The 27,960-nt window shown below is 46.4% G+C and overlaps 1 protein-coding gene across 2 annotated transcripts in view; it reads right to left on the bottom strand.

The window, feature by feature from the left end:
* The window catches only part of Xpnpep2 (X-prolyl aminopeptidase 2), a 29,310-nt gene extending 13,275 nt beyond the window's left edge, over positions 1-16,035 (bottom strand). The window contains exons 1-11 of one of the 2 annotated variants that reach the window (XM_063246397.1): positions 15,606-16,035; positions 11,855-11,928; positions 10,300-10,410; positions 8,829-8,892; positions 7,752-7,856; positions 7,539-7,625; positions 6,539-6,685; positions 3,658-3,759; positions 2,918-2,999; positions 2,410-2,605; positions 1,597-1,686 (exon numbers count right to left, since the gene is read on the bottom strand). In XM_063246397.1, coding sequence (XP_063102467.1) covers positions 1,597-1,686; positions 2,410-2,605; positions 2,918-2,999; positions 3,658-3,759; positions 6,539-6,685; positions 7,539-7,625; positions 7,752-7,856; positions 8,829-8,892; positions 10,300-10,410; positions 11,855-11,928; positions 15,606-15,654 — 1,107 coding nt within the window. In that variant the 5' untranslated portion in view covers positions 15,655-16,035. The remainder of the gene's footprint in view (positions 1-1,596; positions 1,687-2,409; positions 2,606-2,917; positions 3,000-3,657; positions 3,760-6,538; positions 6,686-7,538; positions 7,626-7,751; positions 7,857-8,828; positions 8,893-10,299; positions 10,411-11,854; positions 11,929-15,605) is intronic. The other variant, XM_063246396.1, reaches the window with a different exon arrangement.
* Between the last annotated feature and the right edge of the window lie 11,925 nt (positions 16,036-27,960).

The following is a 27,960-nucleotide window of genomic DNA, read 5'->3' as shown; positions in this document are numbered from 1 at the left end:
ACCACAGTATATGGTGAAAGTTTTCCTTGGGAAAAGGTTTTTTTTTACTTGTGAAATGCTTTATCCTATTTATTTACTTATTTGTATTTGCTTGTTTGTTTGCTTTAGACAGGACTTCATTAAATAGTTGAAGCTGGCCTTGAAGTAACTATGTAGCCCAGGCTGGTCTCAAACTCATGGCAATACTCCTTCCTCAGCCTTTTGAGGGCTGAAATTATTAGTTGTGTGCCACCTTGTGCAACCCTATTTTATTCTGAGTTTAACAAGGATATTTTTTTTTAAAGAGGTGAGCAATTCTCTTTCCAGAGTGAGGAAATCATTACAGGTAACACTTAGAATGTGTCAGGTAGTGCTCAAAGCATTGTGTGTGTGTGTGTGTGTGATGTTTGAAAAAATGAAAGTTTATTTTAATTTTTTTTGTCCTTTTGAGACAAGGTTTAACTATGGAGTTCAGGCTGGCTTTGAACACGCTTCCTAGCCCAGGCTGGCCTCAAACTTGTAGCAATCCTCTTGCCCTAGCCTCCCAAGGGCTGGGATTACAGGTGCGTGTTACCACACCTGGCTTGAAAAACGAAAGTTTAAATTAAAAAAAAATCATTACAGTAAAGGACATATTGCCATTAATCCCCTCAATATGCCGCTTCTTACTTTGAACACATTTGCCCATCATTGTTGCTACTTTCTGAAGCAGCTTTGGAAGTCCTCTTTCACATGTTTTTTATTTTTTTTTTTTACTTGTTAGACATCACAAAAGAACGAATGTTTTGAGTTGCGCTGCTATGTTGTCTTGATGTCTTGAGTTGATTTCAAGCTCTTAACTTTCATGGTCATTTTGACTTTGGGGAAGACCCAGAGGTCATACAGTGTGAGACCTAGTGAATTAGGTAGATGAGGACACACAGTAATGGTTTTATGAGCCTGCCTTTGTGTTGCATAGCAATTGGCAGCAGCACCCATATTTTGATCAAACCTCGTAAATAGTCACAAAAGAAGACTTCCAGAACTGCTTCAGAAAGTGCCAAGACAATGGAATAAGTGTGTTCAAAGTGAGGGAAACTTACGATAATGTGTCTTTTACTGTAATACATTTTTTTTGATACTGGGAATCGAACTCAGGACCCTGCCCTTGCCAGGCAGGTGCTTATGCTCTCGAGCTATATCCCTAGCCCTTGTAATACACTTTTGAAATGTAAACTTTCATGGTGTATTTTGATTTTTTCTTGTGTGTATATGTTTATGTATATTGTTTCACTGACTTGATAATAACTGCATGCTGTAATATTACTATTTTGATCCCCCTTACCCTACTAATGAAGTAACTGAGGCCTATAAAAGTGATTGCCCAAGGTCACCCAACTAGAAAGGTGTTACTGGGGTTTGAACTTAGAGCCTTTACCTTCCAGGCCTACATTTTTAACCACTATACTATCCTGGGCATGAGTGGCTGAGGCACTAGGGGCTGCCCAGGAGTTTGGTGTCTGTTCCTTTGTTTCAGCGAGGCTCTCTTTAGTTCTGGAAAGCTCTGGAAAGTTTTCTCCTCTAACTCATCAGACCGGGAGCTCCCAAGAGGCCACATCTGCCTGCACATGGACTTACATGGCTGGCCCTGAGGAGATCTTGCTCCTTGCTGTTCTTCACCGCCTTGGTTATCATCACCGGGGAGTAGGAGTCTGCTACAAGTTTCTCCTGTTGGGAACAAGAGGAAGAGCAGGGCTGGAAGCACCCTCCAGGGCACAGCAGTGTTGTCCAGGACTGTCAGGAAGTCGTAGCTGAGACTTGCTGCTCCATATTGTGGCACCGCCCTCTCCACTCTGATCCTCTCTGGTTATGTCTTTCCTGGTGTTCAGGGCCCAGCTGAACTTTCCCTTCCACCTCCTTTCCTTTCCTCTCTCCTTCTGGCAGGCTTCTTTGATTAACATTCCCCGGCTAGGCAGCTTACTGCCATGAGCACTCTGCAGTAGCTCAGAGCCTGGCCTGTGTCAGAGGCTGGGCTGCTCAGACAAGGTGAATTTCCTGTCCATATTATAGAGAGTGCCTACCTTGTGCCAGCCACTGGGCTTGATGTGTCCCATCTCTAAATCCCAGAGCAACTCCTATGAGGTGGGACTCTTGTCATTTTTAAGGCAATGAAACAGAGACTTAGTTGACTAAGCTACTTGCTCAAGGTCACTGTACAGCCAGTTAGGAGCAGAGCCGAGATTCAGTGTCAGGTTCTGCTGACCAGACTGTATTCTCTCTAGGCTTGTCAACAACTAACTCTATGAGCTCTCTGTGGACAAACATACCTACTTCTGCCTCTTCTCAGAGACCCCTAGAAGGAAACACACTGCACATTTGTCCACTGACCAGCAGACTGAATGGCTGAGCAGAGGTCAATACCTGGCATGGGCTAGGGCCCTGCCAACCCACCTGGGGTATCACTTCATACAGCCCATACATGGTGTACTGGGTCCCAATCCAGACCCGAACGTCTCCGGAGACATAGGCCTGGACACTGTCACGGACTCGGCTGTAGTCCTCGAGTTGCACACACATGGGCCCTGTGCAGCCAGAGTTCAGGTACTGCAAGGTCTCAGGACTAAAACGACTCTGGTTTACAAATAGCCTGGAGGGGAGGGAAGATCGAGTGGGTCCTGAGTATCTACTAAGCCCACACAAAAACCAGAGGCACACACAGTTTCATTGTTCCTAAAGGTCAGAGGAAGGCAGCATAGGGAGCCAAGCAGCCTGAATTTGAGATTCCTTGCGAGCAAAGGTCAAGGGGTTAGGAAATGCCTGTTTCCTAAAGGATCTTGCTAAGGCAGATGCCAAGCTCATGGGCAGTCTAAAGACTATAATCAGGGTGGGATCACTGGTGGGACAGGGAGAGGGCGAAAATTGGAGGAAGTTTGTGACAGAAGCCAAGGAAAAGTGGTACCTGATGGAAGAGTTCGTGAGCAGTGTGTAGGAATAGAAGAAGGGGTTATAGGGGATGTCACTGCTGCGGAGGTTGAAGAGCCCTGGGAAGAGAATCAGTGGAGACCATATTAGGCTAATCTGTCTGGAAGAAAGCATTTCTGGCCCCTTTGCTCCATTGTTTGCATTGGCCCCAGGTGATGTCCGGCAGCACATTGGTAGCATCTGCCTCTGGGTGCCTCTCAGTCCTTGGGAGATGGTATTTGAGATGTTGGGGAGCACTGTATAGTCCTCCCTCTAGAAAAATGTGGATACCTACAGTGACCACACAGTTTCATTGGGTCCCTAGGATGGCTGAAGCCCAGTCAGAGGGACTGGGCGAGAAGCTCTGTGCCATGTTGGGATCAAGTAGGCTTCTCCTGGGGGGTTGAAGTCAGGGGTGTGAATGTTTTGGCCAGGCTGGTGGGAGGCGTTGCTGGTCTTCTTCTCTTTAAGAAAACACATGCTCTCTGCTGCTGTGGCCAGCCCATTCCCCTGGTGGCCTGTGGGTTGGCCCCAGCTTGCTGGGGTCAGGGGAGCTGGTTCCTCATTCTTTAGGTATGAGCTGCTCCTCACTTACCCCTTTGGTTCCCCCAGGCCATGGCTACTGTGACTCACAGCAATTGCTGGGTACTGGTTGTCTGTGGGGAGAACTCTGTGCTGTGGGGCCCACGAACTTGGGGAGGGTGTGGCACCCACCCATGTGCACAAATCCACACTCACAGGCCGTCTCATCAAGTGCAGTCAGAAGGACAGCAGTCGGGGCCTTTTTATGCTCCTGCATCTGGCTTCGGATATTAGATACTTTCTCTTGCCAAGTGCTCCCTAGAAGCAAAGGAACCCAAAGAAACTGTGAGTGACACACCTTACCTTTGGCACTTAGATCCCTTAAGGTTAATGGCTTTCTGTTTTTAAAAAAGGCAGTAGAAATCTTTTTTCAAGCAAGCTCTTATCTGCGTGCACATTAATAACATGAGTTGTGGACCCAGACTGGGCTTGAATCCTAGCTTTGCCATTACTGGCTGGCTGATCTTGGACAAATTACTGACCCCCACTGTGTTTCATTTTGTGTAGCTATAAAATGAGGGTGGGACATAATAATAGTCTGTAACCTCGTCAGGCTCAATATGAAGTTTGAATGAGGATTTATAAAGCAGGTAAAAAGGTATTTTGGTATATAATAAGTCTGGTATAGCTTTCTCAGTCTTAAATAAGCATGCAGAAAGAGATCAGGAGAGCGGCCCTTGTTGAAGAGCAAAGGGAGAGGGCTGGGGCCGTGTTTAACTCCTCTCTGCAGTAACTCCAGTTCTTAAGCCACAGGTATTAGGCTAACTAAACACTTCATGCATTATTTTAAGTCTTGCTTGGCCCCATTTTAGAGATAAGGAAACTGAGCCTTTTAGAAAGGTAAAATGACTTGTTTAGAGTTTCACAGCTGCAAGGGATGGAGCTGGGATTTGAACCCAGGTACGTCAGGCTACATGGCTCAAACTACAAATCTGTGCAGACACTGTGCTGCCTTGATAACACTGTCAATCTCCAAACTTGACTTTCATCTCGTTGTCCCAGGGAAGTCCTCTGTAGGGTGCTTATATCTAGGGTTGCGGTTTGTATCATCTATCCCTGTCCCCTATAAGACATATAACTACTGTCTATTCCCAGTAGCTGGGAGACTGAGGCAAGGGCATTACAAGTTTGAGTCCCACTTAGCTAATTTAGTGAGACCATGTTTCAAAATAAAAAGCAGAAGGACTGGGCATGTAGTTCAGGGTGAAGGCCCTGGTTCAATTCCCAGTGCTAAAAATGTCTGCCTTTAGGCAATACTAGGAAGTGTTTGGGGGGCAAAAGATCACAAGCATTAAGAATCGTACTTGGGCTCAGATACAAGCATAAATTATAACTTAATGCCATTAAAACTGTATGCAAATAGATAAAACTATTCAACAAGAACTAAAGCTTTGGGTATGATAAACTTTTAAGATTTATTTTATTGTTGTAAAATAGGCATCACATAAAATTTAGCACTTTAAAGTGCACAGTTCAGTTGGCTTTAGGTATGGTTCACAATGCGGTGCAACCATCACTACTATCTGTAGGACATTTGCATCGCCCCCAAAGGAAACCTTGTCCCTATTAAGGAGTCACTTCCCATCACCCCTTTCTTCTAGGCCCAGGAAACCACTAATCCATTTTCTGTCCTTATGGATTTGGCAGTGCTGGATGGTTAATATAAATGTAACTGTATAATATGTGGCTGTCTCTGACTGGCTTCTTAGAATTACATTTTTAAGATTCATGATCATGACACATTTTTGAGAAAACAAAAGAAACCAAATTGAAATGGTCTGATGCATACAGCTCCCTTTGAGTAGTTAAATTTTTGTGTTCTGTCCTTTGTTCCTGCTCTTCTACCCTTTCTGTAAAACCTGCAACCTAAGTTTTCTTGTCAAAGTTTCTTAAAGCTTAACTCCATCCTCTGGCCTCCAAGGCTCAGTTCTGGCTCTGGACAGCTTTTCATTGAAGATCTGTAGCCTGTGATGCCTTGCCATCCCCTCACTTGTGGGTAGTGACAAAACCCATATGACTCTGTCCCAAGCCCTGCTAGACTTTTTCTTTTTATCCCTGCTGCTTCCTGCCATATTTGTGACCTTCCTTATCTCAATGCTATGAGTTTATTTATGATCACTCTTGTACAGCAAGTTTCTTTAAAAACTGTCAAGATGCAGAAGAATGATTTTGTAAGTTAGGTAGGAACACATAAAGAGAATTGGACACAATTTTCACTATTTTTATCGTAGCTACAGTTTTGAAATTTGCTTCCAGCTTTCTTGGCCTCCTTTCTGAACCAGAGACATAGCTGGACCCACATGTGGAGAGAGGCCTCTTAGACTGCTCAGTGTGACTGGGAATCCAAGCCTATTGGCTCTCTCAGAATTCCCAGAGAAGTAGAGAAGGTTGGCAGCTAAGATACTGATTCATAATCAGTAACCTAGCTCTAGTCAGAATTTTAGTTATCACTTACAAGAATCATACTGCATATTGATCTTTTATGATGTAAGATTTAGATGGTGTTAATGAGACCAAGGTTACCGTTTTCTAGGTCTATTAATTTTCCTTTGTGGTTCAACAAAAACCTGAACCCTCATCTGTGCCGCAGACTGACCCTGCACTTATACTTCTGTCCACCCCAGCCATCTCACAGATCTAAATATCTCCTCATAGGAGGGTCAGAAGGAAAGGGATGAATGATTCAACATGAACCAGTCTCCACTATCAGACAAACAATGCACATATTTTCTCTTTTCAGAAGGTTCTGTACCAGGTTTCTCTGACTCTGCTGTTTCTTCCCTCCCCACTGCCTTTTAAATCCTGACACTCTTTATTCCAGAAGTTTAATATGGTCTGGGGGCCTTTGGACTAAGACTCTCCGTGGAGAGAGGGTTCAAAAGTGTGCCCTTTAACCATGCATCTTGGGCAACTTGGGTTCTTGCTAAGCTTTGCAAACCATTGCTTTGAGACTTCCAAGGGTGCCTTTTCAAAAGAGCAGCACCAGGGGCCCATGTTAGTGGGGACTTGTGCCAGTACAGTTGGAAAGCTGAATCACCTGTGAATGCGTTTTCCAGGGCAAAAATGGGTTCACTTGGCACCGGCGGCCTCTCTGAGCCCCACACCAGGTCTACAAGGTTGGCTGTGATGGACACCAGCTGTATATTGGAGCCCTGGAGGTTCGCGTCATAACTTTTCCAGGAGTCTGTGGAGACAGGAAGGAGTCATTTGTCCCTTGCTCATTCACACCTCAGGAAAACTTGTGGCTCAGATAAAGTTAGTTTTGTTCCCAGTTGCCCCAGTTTCACTTGTGTCACTCTAGCTGTCCCAAGCCTGTCCCAGCAATCTAGACCTTCTGTAGTGTGTGCCCCACCATAGGGCTGTGCCTCTCCTCCTGCTTTTCAAGCTGATCTATGCTGAATCTGCCTCAATGGTGTCTGCTAACAATTGGCTAATCTTGTCTTTTTAAGTGCCAATGGCTGGGGTAGTTCCTATTTTGGGTACTATTTTCCCCAAGATTCCATGCTATGGTTCAAAGGAATGGTGACATTCAGGCCACTGGACAGGCTGGCAAAGAAGTCAGTTCAGAAGTAGGATCTTGTCTGCATATTCATGAGGATTCTACCTTTGAGGTCATGGGTGGGCTGGACATATGGGGCCTGGAGCTCAGCAAATTATATTCTCTCCCAACTCTTTTGACCCTTCTAAGCTACTTTCTAGGAGAGGACTTCCAAGTCATTCTGAATACTAACCCTGAGTAGTTTCAGGATACAGTTCAAGGACATCCAGGTCTATTCATGTGCTAGATATTAATTATCCCTTGTTTCCACTCTGGTTTTCTGCACTTAAGACTTTTTAAAAAATGGGTACATTCCTTTAACATTTCTAAATTATACAATCCATAATTATACATTTGTTCCAAAATATTCTGCAACCATGTCCTCAAAATACTTTAGCTTTATGGTCATATGGCCTGGAAGGCTCTACTTCACCTCCTACAGCAGCTGAGTGACCCTTGTTGGTGAGGACAAATCCAAGGAACTAAAGGAAGAACATACCAAAAGAGACGAGGAAGGGGTCGAAGCCCACACGTCCTCCGGTAGACATCTCAGTTAGGAGCCAGGAGACAATAACAGTGATACCAACTGAAAGACAGGACGGAATTCCAAGGTCACCTGCATAGCCAGCCTCAGACCCTCTAGCCAGGCTTCTGTCTGTGACAGTCCTTTTGCATATGTGCTTGTTGGGGACAATCTCATGTGGCTTTCTACCTTCTTTCTTGAGATCCCAGTTGCAGTCCATCTCTCGCTCCGCCTGCGTCCAGTAGCGACTGTCAGTCCAGACAGCTGCTTTCCCCATAGTCACTACTGCAGTACCTGGGGGCATAACAGGGGGCTTGTAGGTGAGGGGAGGGTGAAGGTGAGGAGCATGGCTTTAGGAGGTGGGTGTGTGATGCAGTGTGGACTCTGAGAATGCCACAAGGTATTGCTAGAAAGAGTTTGTTTCCTCCTATGGAAGGCAGTGAGCAGGAAATGCTAAAGAGAATCTGGCCAAAAGAGTATCTCAAGGCAGGCATCTGTGCTTTGACTGAAGGCCTCTCAAGGAGGTCATCAGAACTTTTGGCAGCAGAAGACAAAATCTGTTTTGGCCAGCCACAAAGAACTCATGCTGCATGTATGTGCTCTCAGGAAAGATGAGAGTCAGTGTTAAGAGTTGGTGGCTGATAGGGACACTAAGCCAGAGACTTAGCTGAGGATTGGTAGAGAAGACAAATCCAGCAACACTGGCAAAGAAATAAGGTTTATGACAGGCAACGCAGGACAGCTTGAGGCTCAGAAAAGCATGCCAAAGGATCGACAAAGGCAGCATACACTGTGTTTAATGGGTTAGGCATCCCTTTGGAAACTGGGACATCATTACAAGTTTGTGTCTCTTTCTACTATGTAAAGTGACCTTGTCTGTGAAAACACCTGCAAATAAAACTTTATCCCCAAATGAGCCATCATGTGAAGGGAGGAATGGGCCCATAAGTAGAAACCATCTTAGAGAGGGAGCCCAGGGAGTACTAGGCTGGGCCTGGCTGTAGGAGGGTCAGTGATCATGGAAAGGGAGCCAGGAGGGCCATCTGCCTCCTTTCTCTACAGAAAGGTGGCCAGTGTACTTTGAGAGATGTGTCTGATAGGGACCTGTTGTCAGGACGGCAGAGGAGTAGGGGGCAGGGAGAAAAGAAGGCGATTCTGGATCCTAGGTCCTGGGGTCCTGGCTGCTAAGGACTTAGCTATGCCAAGTCCACTCCAGCCACCTCTGGTGTACCAACAGAGACAACGAGGGGAGGTAGAGGCTGTCACCTGCACTTCCTGTGAAGCCTGTCATCCACGCACGCCTCTCGTCATGTTTGCCAATGTATTCACTCTAGGAAATTAACACCACCATAATTATTAGTATTTTTAATAAAGTCAGACATCACATAGAAGGCCACTAACCACATCCTAGTTTTTTTTTTTCTTTCTGGTCTACTGTAAACATTCCCAAATGGCTAAGCATCGTGCCTACCTCTTCCAGGAAGCCTTCTATAACTTTCCCAGCCCTCTCTCTTCCTTTCCTTTCAACAGCTGTAACTCTTAGGGTCTCAACCTCACTGTCCAACACTGGACGCAGGGTTTCACTGGATTATTCTATAAAGGAGTTTTGTCACCCTAACCAGCATGCAAATTCTGGGTAGTCTAGGATCATGGCATCTCCTTCTGCCCTTCAGAGAACTCCTCTTCCTCCCTGTTTCTCCCTCTGTACACATCATAAATCATGTCTATATATTGTCCAATCAGATTTCTGTATCCATGGATTCCACATCTGCAGCTTCACCCCTCACAAAAAATATTTTTTTAAAAATTGTGTTTGTATTGATTATGTATAGACTTTTCCCCTTATCATTATTCCTTAAATAACACAACATGACATCCATTTGCCTTGTATTAGGTTTATACAAAATCTTTAGATGATGTAAAGTGTATGGAAGAGATAGATTATGTGCAAATGTTACAGCATTTTATATAAGGGATTTGAGTATCCACTCATTTGGGTGTCTACAGGGCTCCTGAAGCCAGTCCCTTATACACTGGATGGCTGCATATTGCTCTTCATAATCCCCAGAGACAGAGCTCCTTGTATGCATCTTGCAAAAGAGAAAACTGAGGATCAGAGAACTCCAGATATTTATCCAAGATTCTTAGCCTTCCCCAGCAGATGAGAAAGTGAATTCAAGCCAGTTGATGGACACTGAAAATGCCTTCTCAAGTGGGCTGGTGCTGGGAAATGGGATGAGTGGCCAGGGCTGTTGCTTGGGTAAAAGAGCTGTTTTGCAGACCATCCTGTTTCCTGTTTGCTCTCCCTCACACTAACATAGCTCAGCATGCTGGGTCATCTGCTGCTTCCATGCAGCAGGCTTTGGGAAGGCCTGGGCTGGGAGGGAGTTTAGGGTCCTTCCAGTCCAATTCCCAGTCTCCATTCTGACCTTCTGGGGCGGGAATGCCTAAACATTCCTTCTGGATCCTCCGCCTGGGAACTGATCAGAATTGATTCTGAAGTTGTTTTATAGTTTAATTTCTCAAGGTCAAGGAGTTTGGGCTATGTCTCCCTCCTGTGTAAAGGAATATGCTTTTTCAGTTTTCCTAAAACTACTGGGGGCAACTTCTCCATTTCCTGCTGGATCCTTTCTTTGCCTTCATCTTCTGTGTCTTAACAGTGTCCTGTTTGTGCCTGTGCTTATAGGCCAACCCCGGGGCAGTAGCGAGGGCAAAGGGGAGAGGGGCAATCCCTTACTTGGTGGGCATCCGTATCTGGGATGATGTAGGCAGAAAGATTCCAGGCCTCCATCTGCTGGCGGATGGCTGAGAGCCGCGCTGTGGTATTGACCACAGTAACTGGAAGGTACTAACGGATGACAAGAAGACACCCAAACACATACATTGCTTAAAGAATATGACACCTCCACCCCTCCCCCACCATCACCACCGCAGCCTTCAGAGGAGCTGCCAGCCTCGCTTGAGGCAGGGTTAGGGGTGATGAGTCCTGGGTGGGATGGGGGGGTAGCTGATGCTTTCTGTTTAGCCTAGATTACAATGTCTGTGTGAAGCTGAGATAGAAGCGCAGAGCTTGGAGGACTCCTTGTGACAGCAATGACACTGTAGTCTGGGAAGGGGGATGTGGGTGAGAACTGCAGGGTCTGAGCTCTGAAACCGGCCCAGGCCATGGGGACAGTCCCCAATTTGGGTGCCTTTGGGGTAGAGTTGCCAGGTTCAGCAAATAAAAATGCAGAACACTCACTCAGCTATATTTGACTTTCAAATAAACAATGAATAATGTTTTAATGTATGTATGTCCCCTGTACTACTTAGGGCAACCTAGACTGAAATAGTGTCATGTGAAATTCAAATGTAACTCAGTGTCTTGTATTTTATCTGGCAACCCTACCGTTGGGGATTTTCCAGTTGTTACTGACTGGTCCCAAATGGCAAAGGACAGTGAATGAGCATCCCTATCAGTCTGAGACATGGCTGGGAAAGATTCCCTCCAAGCCTGATACTTCTTCAAAGGCCATCTCTCAAATGAAAACCATGGTTTTTGTTTGTTTCCTACTCAAGGATCTACTCTAGGTTTTAATATAAAAGCAATGTGCTTGCCCACCCATCTGCCTAACTGAATAGTCTGATGATGTTGACTCCGCTTAGATGTGCGGTGCTTATCCTGGGGCTCAGAGTACTCACATGTCTGCTCACCTCCTCTTACTTCGGGGCCTCCCCTGCCTGCAGAAGATCTTTAAACCCCACTCTAGTTCAGGATCACTCTGATCTCCAGCTGGGAAGCTGACCACCTGATCCCGTTGGCTCCATCCTGCTGGACCTTTTGGTCTTTACAGCCTAGAGGCCTCCCTCTCTTGTGTTTCCCTTGGCTTTTCTGGCCCACTGACTTCCTCCCTCCTCCCTTTTGGGCTTCTCTTTTGGCCTTTCCCCTAGACTTTTTCTCTCCTCTCAGCCTCTGCCCAGCTTCCGCTGAGCCTCACCCAATACCAGCTGGGGGCTGCCCCTCCCCCCCCCCAACTCCTCCTCCCTCGGGGAAGGGGGTTTCCCAGGCCCTAAGGGAGAGTAGAACTGAAGTAGAGAGCTGGGGACACGACCGGGATCCTGGTTTGTTAGGAGTTACACAGCTGCCAGACCGGATTGATGCATGTTAATAAGAAACAGAGGCCCCACAGTCCGGAAATCAGGAGAAACCCTATAGGCGGAGAGACTAGCAACTGAGCCAATGCGGGATGGAGAGGACTAAGGGGCCAGGCCACATGTGAGGGCGGACCCACGCGTGGTGAACCAGGCCTCACCGGAGGATTGGTCGAACAGTCTCTCACATCTTCTCTTCCAAGTTCTCCTGGCTTTGGGTGGCTCCAGGCACAAGCTAGGGAAAAAATTCCAGGATTATTTGGAGACTAGAAAGATCTCAAAGAGCAGGAATATACTCCTTCGTGCCCCTATCCCCACCCCCGCATTCCATTCTTTGAAACGTACCAACTCTTCTTGAGGTTAAAAATAATCGTATTTCATGGGAAATTAGGCTGAACTGGATGGCACCCGGGGTCACAATCAAAGCCACTAGTTTTATCGACAAGCGATTGCCACTTTTGGATAAATTTAGTGCTCATTACATCAATTTTTCTTCTAATCTAATTGGGTCTTTTCAGGGTCTAGTGAAGTGGAAAAGTTGTGTGTAAATTAAATTTTTGTAATCAAATTTTCTTTGAAATGCTCTGGAGGATCTCGCTAAATAATCACCTTCCTTTTAGCCTCCTAAAATCTAATTATATATATTGGGTTTACTTAAATTCAAGGCCCACTCGTACCATTTTTGTAATCCACATTTCTGTTTATTGTTGCAGGCACATTCTAAATATATAACACAGCAGTCCTAGTCCAGTATCGTGGCCTGATGGTGAAAGGCAATTAGCATTTAAAAATTTCGGTCTGGGGATTTATCTCAACGGCATAAGCGCCTGCCTTGCAAGCAGGCAGTCGTGAGTTTGATCCCCGGTACCGATAACAAAGAAAAAAAACAGCATTTAAAGAGCTCCTCCTGGGTGCCAGATACCCAGTCAACAATGGGTATGTTTATGGCATGATCACATGCTGCAGAATGATGCTCAACGAAAGGCTGTGTATGTGACAGTGGACCTGAAAGATTATATCATGGAATGATCTTATAGCCATCTTAGTTTGTGTAAGTCACTTCATTATGTTTGTGCAATGCCAAAATTTCCTAATGGCACACTTTTTAGAACACATCCCCTTTATTAAGCAATGCACAGTTGTATCTCATTTGATACTTGGAACAACCCTATGTGGATATTCCTGCTCTCTTTGTACAGAGGAGGAAGCCAAGGCCCAGATAGATTTGGTAACCTGCCCAAGCTTTGTCAGAGTGAGTCAGTAGTCAAATGGAGATTTGAACCCAGGTCATTGGAATGCAAAACAAGAGCATGGCTGGGGGTGTGGCTCAGTGGTACAGCTCTTGCTTGCCTAGCCTGCATGCAGCCCTGGTGTGACAGGCAGCTGAGTTAGAAATATTATAGGCAGTGAGACAGGACTTGGTCCTCGATGGAGCCAGTGCAGAAACCAAGATAGTTTGCATCTGTGGGGGAGACAGACACCTGTTGTGGGCCAGGCCTCAAAACAAAGGATCAAACAAATGCATCCCTATCCTAAGGACTGATGTTCTAATTAGTTCCCTATCACCCTCAGGAAGCCTAGAGTCACCATCCCATCCCCCTAGGGAAAAGTCACAGCTCTAAGAATGGTCACTTCCTATGTGAGTCGCTTCCCCATTTGTCCCTACTGTAATCAACTTTACCTGAACTATTGATCTTATTAGCTAACTACAGCTATGTCCCACCTTATGCCCATCTGCCTTGTAAATTTCCAGTCCCCCCACTGTTAGGTCTGAGAGAAGGGAGAGGCGGAGAGAGAGGGAAGTCCGTGGGAGGTATGGAGCGGAGTGGATGGCCGTGAAAGTAGTGGGCAGCAGGTGGCTTTATTCCGGGAATTCGGGGAGGGGGCCCCCCGCCGCCGGCCCCGGGGCGCAGCATCTCTGCACCCGGGGCTGGTGGTCTCTCCGGGAACACGGGGAGTGGAGACTGGCGCACTGGCTGGCGCTGGCCGCTGGAATCTGGCGAGCTCTCTCTCTCTCTCTGGCGAACTCTCTCTCTGGCGAACTCTCTCTGACACGTGGCATGGGGGCATCTAAATAGCCTAAGCTTAGGGCAGCGCCCTAAGGCCATTAGAGATGCACAGGCTTCTCATTGGCGCACAGGTTCTTAAGGATGGGGATATAGGGTTACAATCAAGTCCATAGGGGGCAGGGGGGGGGAGGAGTTTAGCTGCAGCCTTTTCTGGTTACAGTGTTCAGTCTGAGCCAGCAACTCTTTCACCCACCACACTTGAACCCATGGTTTTACTCTATAAAAGTCCCTGGAAAAGAGAGTCCTTGCCAACCCGCTGGGGACCCCATCTGTCTCTCTTCAGATAGAAGATTTCTTTCTCTCAATAAATATACTCTACTCTTAACCTCCGTTGTCCCTAAACTTCATTCTTCGATTTTAGAGACCATAAACTCGCGGGCACAATAGGTCAGGAGTTTCAGTCCCCTGTATCACTGGGTTCAGTTACTGGGGGCTAACCTTTCCATTCTTTCATTCTGTCAACCATGGAAGGTAGACCTGGAAGGGTTTGGGATACCTTAGAAGGGATAGAGGACAGGGAGACCTGGTTATACATTTGGACTAGACCACAATTTAGTGTGCCCCAATATTCACTAAGCAAATGTTTCCTAAGTACCTACTCTGTGTCAGGCACTGGGCTTTGTCCTTTAGCTCTGGGCCACTGTAAAAGGGAGGGTTGCATTACAATGCATGCCTGCCCTGAAGATCCCTTAATCTCTGATAGTTCTCTCCATCCTATGCATCCCCTAGAGGGATGTGGAGGCCTGAGTATTGAGACACTGAGCTAAGATAGAAAGACAGTGGCTGAGACTAACACCATGGATGCCCTACTTGGCTGTTAGTCTTATAAACTCAAGTGGGAGATGAAACTCACACTATTAATTTAAGAAAATAAATGCTCATTTATATAGGAACAGATCTCTAGCAAGATGGTGCCAACCTAAGAATCAGGACCCAGATGTGTCCTTCTGGACACAAGGATTTGTTGTTCTCTGAGGCTAGGTTTAGGCTCCCAGGAGCAAGTTCTGTAGCCCAGTGACTCTGTGGTGCCTAGCACAGGGGCCAGCACTAGAGAGGTACTTGAATTGGATGTTGAATTATGAACAGTGTCCTGCTGACAGAGAGCAAAGGGAAGACAGACCTCTCTAAAGCCAGGGGTAAGGGAGGGGAGCTGAACTGTGCATCTAGTTGAGGACAAACAGGACACTGTGTGAGTGACAAAGATGCTCCTTGACAGAACTTCAGATAATCTCCTCTGAGATCTTTTCTTGACCAGGCCTCAAACTTGGCTTTTCATATCTATGCTGTCCTTGCCACCAGGCCTACACCGCCCTGCCTTGGCAAGAATTCAGTCAAGTCAGTTCAGAGATAACCACTGATATCTGATCAACCACAATACCTGATTGGATTTCTTATGACTACCCTTGATCACCCTGGCCTGCCTTCAGCAAGAATCCTGTGAAGTCAGATCAGCAAGTATCCCTACTACCCCTGGTGACTCCTTGGATGGTGCCTAGTAACTTTTCATGCACTGATCCCCAACTCTGCTCATTGGCTATAAATCCCTAGTGGCCTTTGCTGTCTCTCCTGCTGCATGATGCCCACTGCAGTAGCCTTCTATAAAGTCTTACTTAACTTCTAATCAGTGTCACAATAATTCTGTCACTAACAGGGGGAAGTGGGAAGGTGGGAACTAGATTTGACCCAAGCCACAAGAATCCTAAAGACTGGACCTGATGGAGCCTCTTCCTCAAGACAGACAGAGCAACCAAGAGACAGAGACAACTGAGCCCCAGCCTTCAGTCCAACCCTTCTCAGCCCGGAGAGGACAGGCCAGATGTCCCAGAGGCCAGGATGCACCTACCATAAAGGAAGACAAGCCAGGGGCAGCAACCCCAGTGAGCCCGAGCCATGGGGTCTCCAGATGCCAGTGCTGAGCGAATGGAGGGACTGGGAGAGAGGGCAAGTTTGTCTCTCTTGTCTCTTCTTCCAGGCCTTTTCTGGGCAGCAACAGACAGAGGTGGGTCTGGCAGTGGGGAAGACGGATCCAGCTGTTAGGTGGAGAGTCTCCTCCGGTCTTTTGTTTCAGAAGTTTCAGGGAACTAGAGTGGGCAGAGAAACCCAGGGCTGACTCAGGCAACCTACGCGGGCTCCTTATAGTTGGCGTATGCCGTGAGCCTGCCCCTGGCAGAGTCCAAAGATCTCCGAGATTGAAGAGCAACAGCTGTTCTCAATTAGCCTGCTTCTCCCAGCCCCCTCTTCATAAGCTCTGCCCCTGTCATTCCTGAATTCTGTCCCTCTCTCTCCCTCCCTCCGACAAGTTGTTTCCCATTAGCTCCCCCTTAGGAGTTTCTGGGTACAGCCCTGTCTTTGCTTTGGAAGGGATACTGGTCCCTCCTTCTGCTCCTCCTCTGAGCTGGCTATTCCCAGAAAAAAACAGTGTCCTCTCTCTTTGTGGCAGGGAAGCCTCACTGTAGCCCTTGGGGAGGGTGGTTGCAGCTGGAGAGTTCCTTGCTTGAGCTGGTGTGAGTTCTTCCAGGAGCATCCACGCCATGAAGCTGCCTGTGGTCCTTCTTGGGGATCCTGGGAGTCCCGTTCAGCTGTATGTTCTGCGCTTGGCAAAGTCCACGTTGCTTAGAGCCATTCCTACCTGGGAGGGAACAGAAAACCAAAGACACCTTGATTTGGAGGGATCAGGGAATGGGATCACTGAAGAGAGAAGAAGACTCAGAAAGCAGAGTTTGTGGGCTCTGAGAAGACAGATTTGGTTAAGTGGAAATGCCCTTCTCCCACAGCTCTTTGAACAGGGATCGGTTACCCTGCAGTGCAGGTCATTCCTAAATGGTGTGATTCCTGTGAGGGAAGCTGAGACCCTGTGGCCTTGTTCTCACACTTAGCTACATCAGACAGCAGTAGGCAGCACCAGCAGCAAGTCAGCTCCCAGTTCACCCATCTAGAACCTCTGGGCTTAGGCAAGGAGAAGACCAGAGAGGGAGGCTTCTGATAGACAATAAGACCTGTGCTTACTGGAGCTGGTGCGCGTGCCACAGGCCACAGGCATACTGCCTATTCCTTCCGATTTTATTTTTAATGTCTTCAGTCTCTGCTTACATCTGCAATCAGTGTAAGGCAGCTCTCAGTAATAATTCATTCAAAGACTACACAGAGTGCCATTTTGTGGAAGGAAAGGGACTTTTTCATGGATCCTGTGGCAGGCCAGACAGAGTGAGGGAGGAGGCTCTGTGAATGCCACCTTCAGGAATAAAAGCAAGCCAGGTGTTATGGCGTGTGCCAGTAATTCCAACACTCACATGGCTGAGAGCGGAGGATCGTTGCAAGTTCGAGACCAGCCTCAGCTATAAGCTGAGCTCAAAGGCACCCTGAACTGCGTAGGGCAACTCTGTCTCAAAAAAGACAAAAAAAAAAAAAAAAAGGAATCAAAGCGGAGGGCAGAAATCCAGAAATCCAGAAATCCCTCCCTTCAGAGAACAGACCAAGAAGCTCTTGTCTTGTGTCTGTCTCTTCTCTTCTACCCCTTCCAGGACTGGTAATGAACTTACTTCAAGAGGCCAGAGACCAGGGAGACTCTCCTTCAAAGCCCCTTGCCTCCTTGGTGCATTGGATTAGTCATATGAAGGGCAAGCGGATAGAGTTTATGGGGTGATGCAAAGGAGGGCCCCCAAAGGCAGCCTTAAAGGACAAACACAGCCCTGCCTCTTTACGAGCAAGGCCAGAAACACCAACTTGGAAGCCAGATTACCTGAGTTTTAATGACAACTCTTACACCATCTAGTTGCATGGGCTTGGGAGTGACTAGCTCTTTGAGTCCTTAGTTTCTTCACCTATGAAATGGGGTCGCAGTAACCTGTGGTCATAGGTGAACTCAAACTAGTTTACTTGAGATTAACCCAGGGACTCCATGCTCTACTCTGCCATATGATTGTTTGTTCTGGAGGAAGTCTTACAAATGCATTGTATTAAAGGAAATGAATGCAGGACCTTAAGTCTCAGTGGAATGCTTTTTGGGCAACCCAAGATGCATTGCTAAGAAATGGCCAAAGGAACGGTAAACATGAAGGCTAGATGTAGCCAAATAGGGTCACTGCAATAGTTAAACAATTAAGTTTTCATCTCTCTGTACTTTGCCCTTCCCACATTCCACTTCTGCTCTTTGTAAAGACTCTAATAAAAAGTCAGAGAAAATTGTAATGGAGGATTCAGTCCTAGACACACCAGTACCCTACCCCTGCGTCCCACAACTTTGTTTCTCTCTTGCTTTCTTTTCATCCACCACGTCTCATTTTGAGGACCTGTCTCCTCATGGAAACCAATATTTTGGCACCTGAACAGGGACCTGACCATTCAGACAATCCTTTACCCATCTTGGGGCCCTCTGACAAACAATACAGGAAATCATCAAGCCTTTCCTGTCAGCAATGGTTGTGACCAGGCTTTAGCATGGTCTCCTTGTTGCCGCCAGCAGTAGAGCAGCCTTAGATATTCCCTCTAAAGAGCGTGTGTGTTATTTCCAGCTTTAGGAGTCCAAAAAATTCAAACAGGAATCTATGGACCTTTGCCACCAGGAACTGTAGGTCTGTTAATGGGAAGAAGCAGCCTAACTTCTCAAGGAGCCATTCTCCAAATAGGCATAATTGATTCTGATTGTAAGGATGAAATTCAGGTGACGATGCAGACATGGCAACTGTATCAGATAGAAGCCGGAGATCACACAGGTCAGCTATTGCTCCTTCCTTACACTATGGGCCATGCTGCCCCAGTGGAAAGGGCAGGAGGTTTTGCAGGTACAGGGAGAAAATTTTTTGGCAGACATATATAGGAGCTAAAAGACATAAACTACAATTTAAAATGGAAAAAAAAAAACTTATTGGATTGGTATATACAGGAGCTGATGTAACCATAATATCCTGGCAATATTGGCCTAAACATTGGCCTACAACATAAGTGCCTATGTTTTTCTCAAGGGTAGGCACAGTGACAGATGTTCATCATAGCATGCAGATTCTCCAAATTGCTGGCCCTAAAGAAGAAACAATCCTACGGCCTAGGAGAGCACAAAGTCCCTGGGGTAACCTCAGGTTAAAATAGTTTAAATTCATCCATGACCCACAGCAACCCTAAATTCTTAGGTGTATGTCAGGATTAACTTGGGAAAGTTAATGTTTGTGAAGCTCCTAGAAAATGTCCGACACGGCAGTAAAAAGGAAATGCTGTATACATGCTTATTAATGCAAATACATGACTCGAACCGAAGCGAGTCTCATCTGTACCTTGTTCTTTTTGTCTTTGGCATCTCATACCGCTGAAATGGCAGTTACTGTTCTAGCAAACATCAGCAGGGCCTGGAGCCTCAAGAGCCAGCAAACTGCAGCCTGCCCTCAGTGTCTGGACTCTGCCCAGGGCTGGTCTCCACACAGCACACAGCCTCCACTTCCGTGTCGCCAGATCCTCACCTTGGCCCTGGCGGTGAAGATGGCTTGTCGCCCTCACCCGAAGCTCCTCCCTTTGTCTCCTTATCTTGAAAGCACTATCTTTATACCCATTAGTGGGGACTTGAACCCAAGCTGGCAACAGGCCCAAAGTGGAAAGAAATGATTCAGGATGGAGAGGGCGAACAGACAAGGGTCCTTGTATCCAGGTTGTTTGGAAAACCTGTGAGTCAATACAGTTCCACAATGGCCTGCACAAGCAACTGGCCTCCACTTCTTGCCCTTTTTGGTCCAAGGCAAGCTTGAAGGCCAAATTCTGAAATTGGAGGAGTTGTTTTACAAGGTCTCTTCCTCTGAGACTTCCTTCACCTGAGACTAGTTGCTCTCACTTCTGAATTGGGCCTGCCCTCTCTGGGCACCAATGACAGCCTAACTGCCATCAGAATGCACCAAACTGATTTTCGTGTTCTGCCAGGTGACATCTGCTTCGAGTCCTGATGGCAGCTCAGCTTATGATAGCAAGCTATCTGATGTGTGTGGATGAGAAAATGGATTTAAAGCAAGCAGCATGTAAGGAGCTCTAGCACCAGGCCACCAGCAGTTGTGCTGTGGGAGCCTCTGGGAGGGTGGAACCGGGAGGCAGACAAGGAGGAAGAGGTGCGGGCTGCAGGCAGAGTAGACAGTGGTCTGGTGCTCTGGGTAGGGCCAGCTGTCTGGGGTGTATTGGTGGCAGCGATACAAGAACAGCATGAGGGAGCACAGGTGGGCAGCCCCAAGGCCTGGATAGTGGGAAAGTCAGTGTCCTGGGGGATTCTGAGGACTGCCAAATACCCCTGGGAGTGCACCAAAACACTAAGAGGAGAATAAAGTCATAGAAAACCTGAAGGCTTGCAGTATACAGGTAGGAAGGGGACCTTTGAGCTAGCGGCATTTGGACCTAACTGCTGATGTGACCTCAGAGGCTGACAGATAGGAGACCCTTGGCATTGTGGACATGGCATGTGACTGCTTCTTCCAAACTTGCTCACACCCTCTCATTAGGCCTTGTACCATGCTGGTACACAACTGGGGTCCTAGGTGGTAGAAGGGGAAACAGGATTGGAGAAGAATAGTGGCTTTGCATGGGTCCAAGCTGACCCCTTGGAAGAGCTGGGACTCATATCTGGATCTGAGGGCATATTTTATTTTATTTTATTTTTATTTTATTTATTTATTTATTTATTTTTTTTTTGGTGTTTTTCGTTTTTACCGGTACCAGGGATTGAACTCACGACTGCCTGCTTCCAAGGCAGGCGCTTATGCCACTGAGCTAAATCCCCAGCCCCTGAGGGCATATTTTAAAGTCTGTGCTCTTTCCATTGGGCCCTGATGTCTTCCCCCACCTAAAGTTCTTCCGTGGCTCTTACTGCCCTTAGCACTGAAAATTTCTGCAGCCCAGTGACCAAAAAGCCTTCCTCCCTGATGTGTCTCATTGCCTATCACTTCTTTTTCACATTTTCACCATCCATCAAAGTCTACCTCAAAAGGTACTTCATCCATTAACTCCTGACTGCCTCAAATTCACCTCTCTATCTGTAGCATTTTTCCTGAGCATCTATTTTAAAAGCCCTGTACTAACCCTTTGCTTTCTTGACTTTTTGCTGAGGTTTAGATAAAGGATATTCCCCACAAGTTCTCAAGTGTGCAGAAGATAACTGAATCAAGATACACTCATCAGTAGATTAACCCACTGAAGGATTTAGAGATGAATGTGCTGTTGAGAGGTTCGGTCTGGTTGGGGGAGGCAGGTCACTGGGGTGTGCCCTGGCCAGCTCTTCCCTTTGCTCGCTGCTTCCTGGGCACCGCTGATATGAGCAGTTTTCTTCTGAGATAGGTTCTTTCACCATGCTGTTTTTGTGTTTGAGCCTGCCAACCATGGACTGAAACTTGGGGAACTGTAAGCCAAAATAAACTTGTCATCCTTTAAGTAGTGAGTGTCTCATGCTGTGTCTCCACAATGAGGAAACTGACTAAGCTACTGGTACCTTCTAGGTCACCCATTCCTGAGGGTAAGAGCTTGCTTTGGCAAATCTTCAGATCACCAAGGCATGTAGGACAGAGTCCAGCATAAAGGAGAATTAATACAAATTTGTCAAGTTAACTTTAAATCCCAGCAGTGTGCTGTTCTGCCTTTCATCCCTTGCCTGAAAGGCAAGTGCTAAATGGGGAGTGATTTGCAGCCCCAGAAAGCATGTGTTGTTGTGTGTCCATTCCATCACACCTGCTGTGCTTTGACGGAAAGCAACCCTGTCACTCCCCACCTTGCTTATGCACATGATCGTGTGTGTGTGTGTGTGTGTGTGTGTGTGTGTGTGTGTGTGTGTGTGTGTACTAGGTGATCCGAAGGAAAGGGGCAAGAATTTGTTTCATGGAGCTGATCTTTGGTGTTATGTGGCCCATGATCTGCCTTCCCAGACAGCTGGCCAGCAAGGAAGGGGCCTGTCCTGAGGATGCTGGGCATCTCTGTGCTGTGGTTGGTGGACCCAGTGGGAAGCTCCTTTCCGGTAGCTCCCAGCTGCCCACAGCTCTTTTCCTCCCTCTTCTCCTTTCCCCTTCCTCCTTGTGGAATAAGTGGGACCTAACTGGAGCTCCACATAAGCTACCTTGGTTTGCTTCTGTGATCACAGGCTGAGTTGGTCCCGAGTCCTGGCTGAGTGGTGTGCTCAGCTGTGTGTGTCATGAACCTGGCTTCCACCTCAGAATGCGGGGCTCACCCAGGTTCCAGGGGCAACCACTGGTCTTCATTTGGCAGTCTTCGGGTACTCTTCTAGCCACCTGTCCTCTTCCTTCCCCAGTCATCCCATGCCCCTCGCTCTGCCGACTCCTCTTCAACCACATTACCCTTCTTTCTGTCCCATTCTTCATGTCCTCTTTAGCATAGGGCCTTTGTTGGTTCTTTTCCTTCCACTTAGAATGTCACTCTTTTGCTCTCCTTCCTGCCACTTGATCCGGAAGTTTTCCATGACCTCCTGTGACTCCTCTTCTGCCTTTGTCACAGTTCTTTTTTTTGTCTTTTTACTTTTTATCGGTACCGGCTCACGACTGCCTGCTTTCAAGGCAGGCGCTTATGCCGCTGAGCTAAATCCCCAGCCCCCTTTGTCACAGTTCTTGTCAATCTACCTTCCAACACTTCTCCAGCAATGGGGAAGATCATGGCAAGAGACTCGTGGCTGCCTCTCCCAACATCTCTACAGTCGTACTGAGTGACATCACCTTTCCTGTCAATGACCCCTCTAATGTCTAGTTCTTTGAGTCCAAAGTTCCTCAGTTCAGAGTCCCCCATCTTCTCCTCCTCCCCAGCCCAGTGGTGGTGGCGGAGCAGAAGGGGCAGTCTGTCCCAGGCAACACATTGTGGGGAAGTTTTTAAATAGGTTCACATATTCAGATATGTTAGAGCACAGCAAATTGGGGAACCGCTCCCTGGCATGAACTCTAGCTATGCCGCCGCCCCAGCTCCCCACACCCAAAGCAGCATCTTGTGCCTCGTCATTGCCTGGGGTTGCTGTCCTCTATCACGCTGAACTCCAAATTCCTATTCTCTGACCACAGCTGCCGGTCCTCCTGACAGCAGACGCTCTTCCCTCCTGCTTGCTGCACCTGACTTTCAGCTTCTCTGCATCTTTCTTTCCCTTATTTTATGTGCTTCTCTTCATTTATGAGCATCCCCTGGTCTCATGCCTCTTCTTATTTGGTCAAACTCCATGCCCTAACGTCCCTTTCACTAAACATATTTAGCATTCTTCGTCCTTTGGCCGTATCCATTCTGTCTGTCTCCACCCCAAAGTAAAGCATGGTCCCACCCCAGGGTCTTTGTACACATCATTCCTACTAATAGGAATGTTCTTTTAAAAGACATCAACATGACTCATGTTTTCATTTCATGCAAACTTCTGCTTAAATGTCATTTTTGGCTGGGGATATAGCTCAGAGGTACAAACACCTGCTTGGCAAGCTCAAGGTGCTGAGTTCGATTTCCAGTACAAAACTATCATTTCTTCAGAGAAATCTTCCCTTACTTCATTGTTTAAACATTGCTTTTGTCACTTTTATCCTCTATTCTTCAGAGCATCTATCTGACATTATATAATGCATCTATTCATTTGTTTTTATTCACAGCTACCCCCCAGGGCCAGTTTCTAGCACTGCATAGTTCTTAACTATTTGTTGAAGGAGTGAATGAACCCCAGGACATTTGAATTTTCTGTTTTCTCTGTGAAAGAATACCTCCTCACTCTGTGGATTTGGGTTACTCTGAACTCATGGTGCCCAAACTTGCACTAAGCCTGACTCTTAATCTTCTTTCTATATTCTTTTTCTGCTAAATGTTGATGCTCCAGCCTCACCCCCCTTTTCTGGTGAGTTACACAATTCCTAGAAAATCTCATCCACCTCCTAGTTGACAGCAGCCCAGGCCTCTTTCCTGAGCTGTAGACCTATGAAACCAATTACCTCTTGATCAGCTGTGCCTGGACGTCTCACTCCTTGCACATCTAACATGAATCCCTTCATTTGCCCCGTACCCCAACATGTCCCTACTCACCCAGTTGCCCAAGCCAAGAATCAGAGAGCTGCTCCAGAACCCCCGTGCATTCGGTCAGTTGCTGTGTCTTGTCAAGTCCACTTCCTAAATGCATCTAAAGAGCATCCCTTTCTGGCCATGGACTGTTGCTACAGGCACTAGCTAGCTTGTCTGCCTTCACTCTCCTACCCTGTCCACCAAGGCCACCCTCTCCTACCCTCCACACCAAGGCCAGTGGTGAAGAACACAGGCATTGGAACTAGCTGGGTCTTTTTTGTGTGTCATCTCTACTCTGTGACTTTGGGCATGACATTTAACTCTCAGAGTCTCAGTTTCTTCACCTGTAAAATGAGGAGAGTTTTACCTACTCGCAAAGTTGGTGCCAGGACTCAATGCAATAATGCAGTGCAGAGTTTCCATAGTTGCAGGCACGCATCAAATGCACAATAAGTGACTGTGGAATGCCTGAAAATGGGGACGTGTATGAAAATATGGATAGCTCTGATAGCACACCTTCCTTGAAGACAACAGCTTCAAACTCATGGACCACGCCAGCTGTGGCTTAGTTATGTCAGGTCTGAATAGGGTAGGTTGTATTTCTGAAGATTAGAGAGCGCCCGGATATTGACAATACATCCACCATGTGTTACTAGGATCCAAGTGGCAACCAGGGCTTGGGAAAACTGATGGGTCCTTGGAAACTGCCTTTACTGGCCCAACTGGAGCCAATTTATCTAGGTCCAGACAGCAGAGGGCAGCAGAGGTTGATGCGATTGCAGTTCTCACAGAGGTTGGAGTGGTGAGTGGAGAAGAGAAACCTGAACGAAGAACGTTCAGGATCCTAATTCCAAATTAGGGGTTGGCTAGAAGAGCTGTCTAGAGGGCAGCAGTGTCTTGGACTAACTATCCTTTAGCACCGCGGATGAAGCTGGTGAAGAAGCAGAGTGTCTTGGGAGTAGAAGAGGGAGCTGGAATTCAGAGATAGAAGGGGAGGTTTATAAAGTATAGTAAGAAAGATGCATTGATGCTAGTCTTGTGCCTTCTCTCTTTTCTAGGAGTCTCACTGACCCTTCCAAGGCAGAGTTATCAGTTAAGTACCCTGGAAAATGGAGATGCTTTTATGTGTGAAAGATGATGAGTTCATAATACAGGTAAAGATCACACCCCTAAAGTACGGATTAAAGAATCCTTAGGCTCATGAGGAAACCAAGTCCCTGAGAGGGAAAGTGGCTTGTTTAAAGTCATATAATTCAGATTAGGAGTAAAAGCTAAAGCTGAGTGTGGTACCACACGCTTGTAAGCTCAGTTGCTTGGTAGGCTGAGGCAGGAGGATTGCCAGTTTGAGACCAGCCTGGCCAACATAAGTAATCAAACCAATCAGTCAACAAACAAAAAGAGTGAAAGCTAACACATACTAAGACCATATATACAGGTGTTGCTGAATGCATTATGTTACCTTGCTTAATCTTCACATTAACTTCATGAAGCAAAATCAGATGTTAACAGGTTTTACAGATGAGGAAACCTAAACTCAAAAAGGCTAAGTAAGTTCAAGTAGCTAGTTGGTGTTGCATTCAGATATAAACCCAAGTAGCAAAACTCTAGGGCTTAACCTCTTAATCACCCCATGCTGTTCTTTGCCTAGGCCAGGTGTTAGGATTGTAGACTCTCAAATCAAGGCTTTTACCATCACTCTTCACTGTCTTGGATGGGAATCCAATTTTACTGAGTCAAATTCAAGTGTGCTACTTTAAGTGGATCCTCTGCTAGCCTTTTTGTGAGGTAGGCATCACCATTTCTTGTATCCTGTCTGTGATTTATCTGTTTTGCATTGTTCATACATGGTATGTGCTGTCCAGGGAATGCATGGTTGATATGCTTCCTATTATTGCCAGTGTGTATTCTGCTATAGGTGCCTTCTTTCCCAGCCAGCTCTGGCTTTCTCTTCTGAGCTGCTCTTCTCATACCAGACTGTGAGAGTTAGTCCAGCGACAGTGACAGAAAGTCACTTATAGTGATGAGATTCTTTTGGACAATCCTTTATTTTCTGGGTACTACTGCTTGTTGTTGATTACTCTTATTCAGTGTCTGCATAGAGGCATTCATTCATTCAGCCATTCATTCTAAAACACTTGCAGAGTGCCCAGCATATGCCAAACATTATGTTAAGTCCTGAGGGGGTTATAGTGATGAACCAAGTATGCATGGTCCCTGCCTTCATGGAGTTTCACATCTAGAGGGAAGTATGCCAAATGATTCACCCTCAAGTGCCTCTAACTGGAAGTGGGAATTGTGCATCTTCTCCATCCCCATGGCCTTAGTTTGAGCTCTCCCTGCTTGTCTCTTCCTTGGATTCTTGCAGCTGCTCTACCAGTCTCTACTTCCTCCTCTCAGCCACCACCCTAGCCTGCACAGAGCAGACAGCAGCGGACAGACTCCACCTTTGAAAACATCCCTTTCAACAACGTGTCATATCCTTCCCCTGCTCGAAATCCTTCAATGACTCCCATTTCCTGTCAAATGAGGTTCAAATTCCTTCAACATCTGGCCAGATTTAAAAAACTCTATGAGCAGATCCTGCCTGCTTTGCCCTCCGCACATCTATCTCCTGCTGTCCTTCTGCTCCAGCAGGAGAGGTCTGACACTTCCTGTCCCCATACACTACCCAACACTTTCCTCACCCAAGTTCCATCTCCTAGAAACTACCTCCTGGAACCCATTTGGAGTGGCGCCTCTTGTATGACTACTTCCTCCATCTGCTCTCCTTTCTCCATGATTCTTGACCCAGGGCCTAGCTGACATGGGGATCAAATGAGACCCCCTCATGGGCAAATGCATCATGGGAGACTGTCTTCACATCTGTCCCCTTGTAGAGCATGTGTTCTCTGGCAGACAGTGCAGCTTAGTGGCTTACAGACATATTTCACTGAATCCCCATAACACAGTATGGAATAGGTCATATGTACTGGACCCATCATTCAGAACTGAATGTATGAAAAAAGCTCAAAGAAGTGAGGTCCAGCATTGCACAGAAAGGTCAATCTGGTAAACCTGTGATCTTTTGGGAGTTAGTTCACTGCACTGGGATGGAATGAACCCCAGTGCTGCCTTCTTTTAACCACCTGTAGTCTCACTCTAGATGACCTTTAAGTTCTTTAACACTTTTTTAAATGCTTGCTATTTCCCCTGATCCTGATTCTCTATTTCTATTTTTCATTGTTTTATTAGTTTGTTATAAGTCACCTCAAAGTCTTTGGGAAACAAGGGAAGGGTAGTAAACATATGCAAAGAAAAATATTCTTCTCCTGTCTCCACTCACAGTGCCCAGCACCGAAGTGGACATCAGTGCTGGGTTAGCGCTCTCTACCTTGTGCCCTGTAGGGCCTGAAAGAAGATGCATAAAAGACCTTGAGACTATAACATGAAGTGAAATACATCAGACACATAAGCTTAAATATTACATGGTTTCTCTTATATGAGAAACCCAAGGTATAAAAAAGAGCAAAATAAAAGATAGAGGATAGGAAGTAGGGAGATAGAGGCTTCTGAAATGGGAAGTGGGTCAAGAGAGAGGGAGTAGACAAGAAGCAAACAGAATGCAGAGGTATTATGAATACGCAGGAACTCTCCAAAGGAATGAAACATGTACTCCAAACATATACTAATAAAAACTAAGAACCAACAAAACACCAAGAAAAAAAAATCCAAAAAACTAAATCAGAAGCCAAAGGTGAGTTTCTTCTGCAAAATAAAAGGGCACAGAGCCCATATCAGGTCCTCTGTTAAAATGCCAAACCATGGCATGAACTCTATTTCCTTCCTTTTATTTTTATTTTTATTTTTGTTTTTATTTTCATTTTTTTATTTTTAAGGAGCCAGCAGGTGGTAACAGATGATTCATGCTTTACTTACTCTTCTTGTTTATTTCCTTTCCTCGACCTTCAGATTTTCTTCCTCTTAATGTTTGTTCCGGGTTTTGACAAAGCACTGAGGGACCTGACTTACGTTGGTAGCTTGTTTTTCCTAATGTCTTCTCAGGAAAAAAAATGAAAGGAAGTGACAGTATTGCAAAACCATCTTTTATTTTATCAGTAGAAAGATGCACCTGCCACTTCTAAGGCCTCTCTCCAACAGTTTCCTTTTACAGTAAAACTTCACTAGAAGTCACTCCTTGAGTTCTAGATGGGGTTGGCTTGGGCTCTATCAGGCCTTAC

This window comes from Cavia porcellus, unplaced genomic scaffold (genome assembly GCF_034190915.1).
Source record: "Cavia porcellus strain 051 isolate PalLab524CR breed Dunkin Hartley unplaced genomic scaffold, mCavPor4.1 scaffold_3, whole genome shotgun sequence".
Taxonomy (NCBI): domain Eukaryota; kingdom Metazoa; phylum Chordata; class Mammalia; order Rodentia; family Caviidae; genus Cavia; species Cavia porcellus.
Note: the sequence above shows the minus strand (reverse complement) of the source record. Positions and strands in the feature narration are given on the sequence as shown.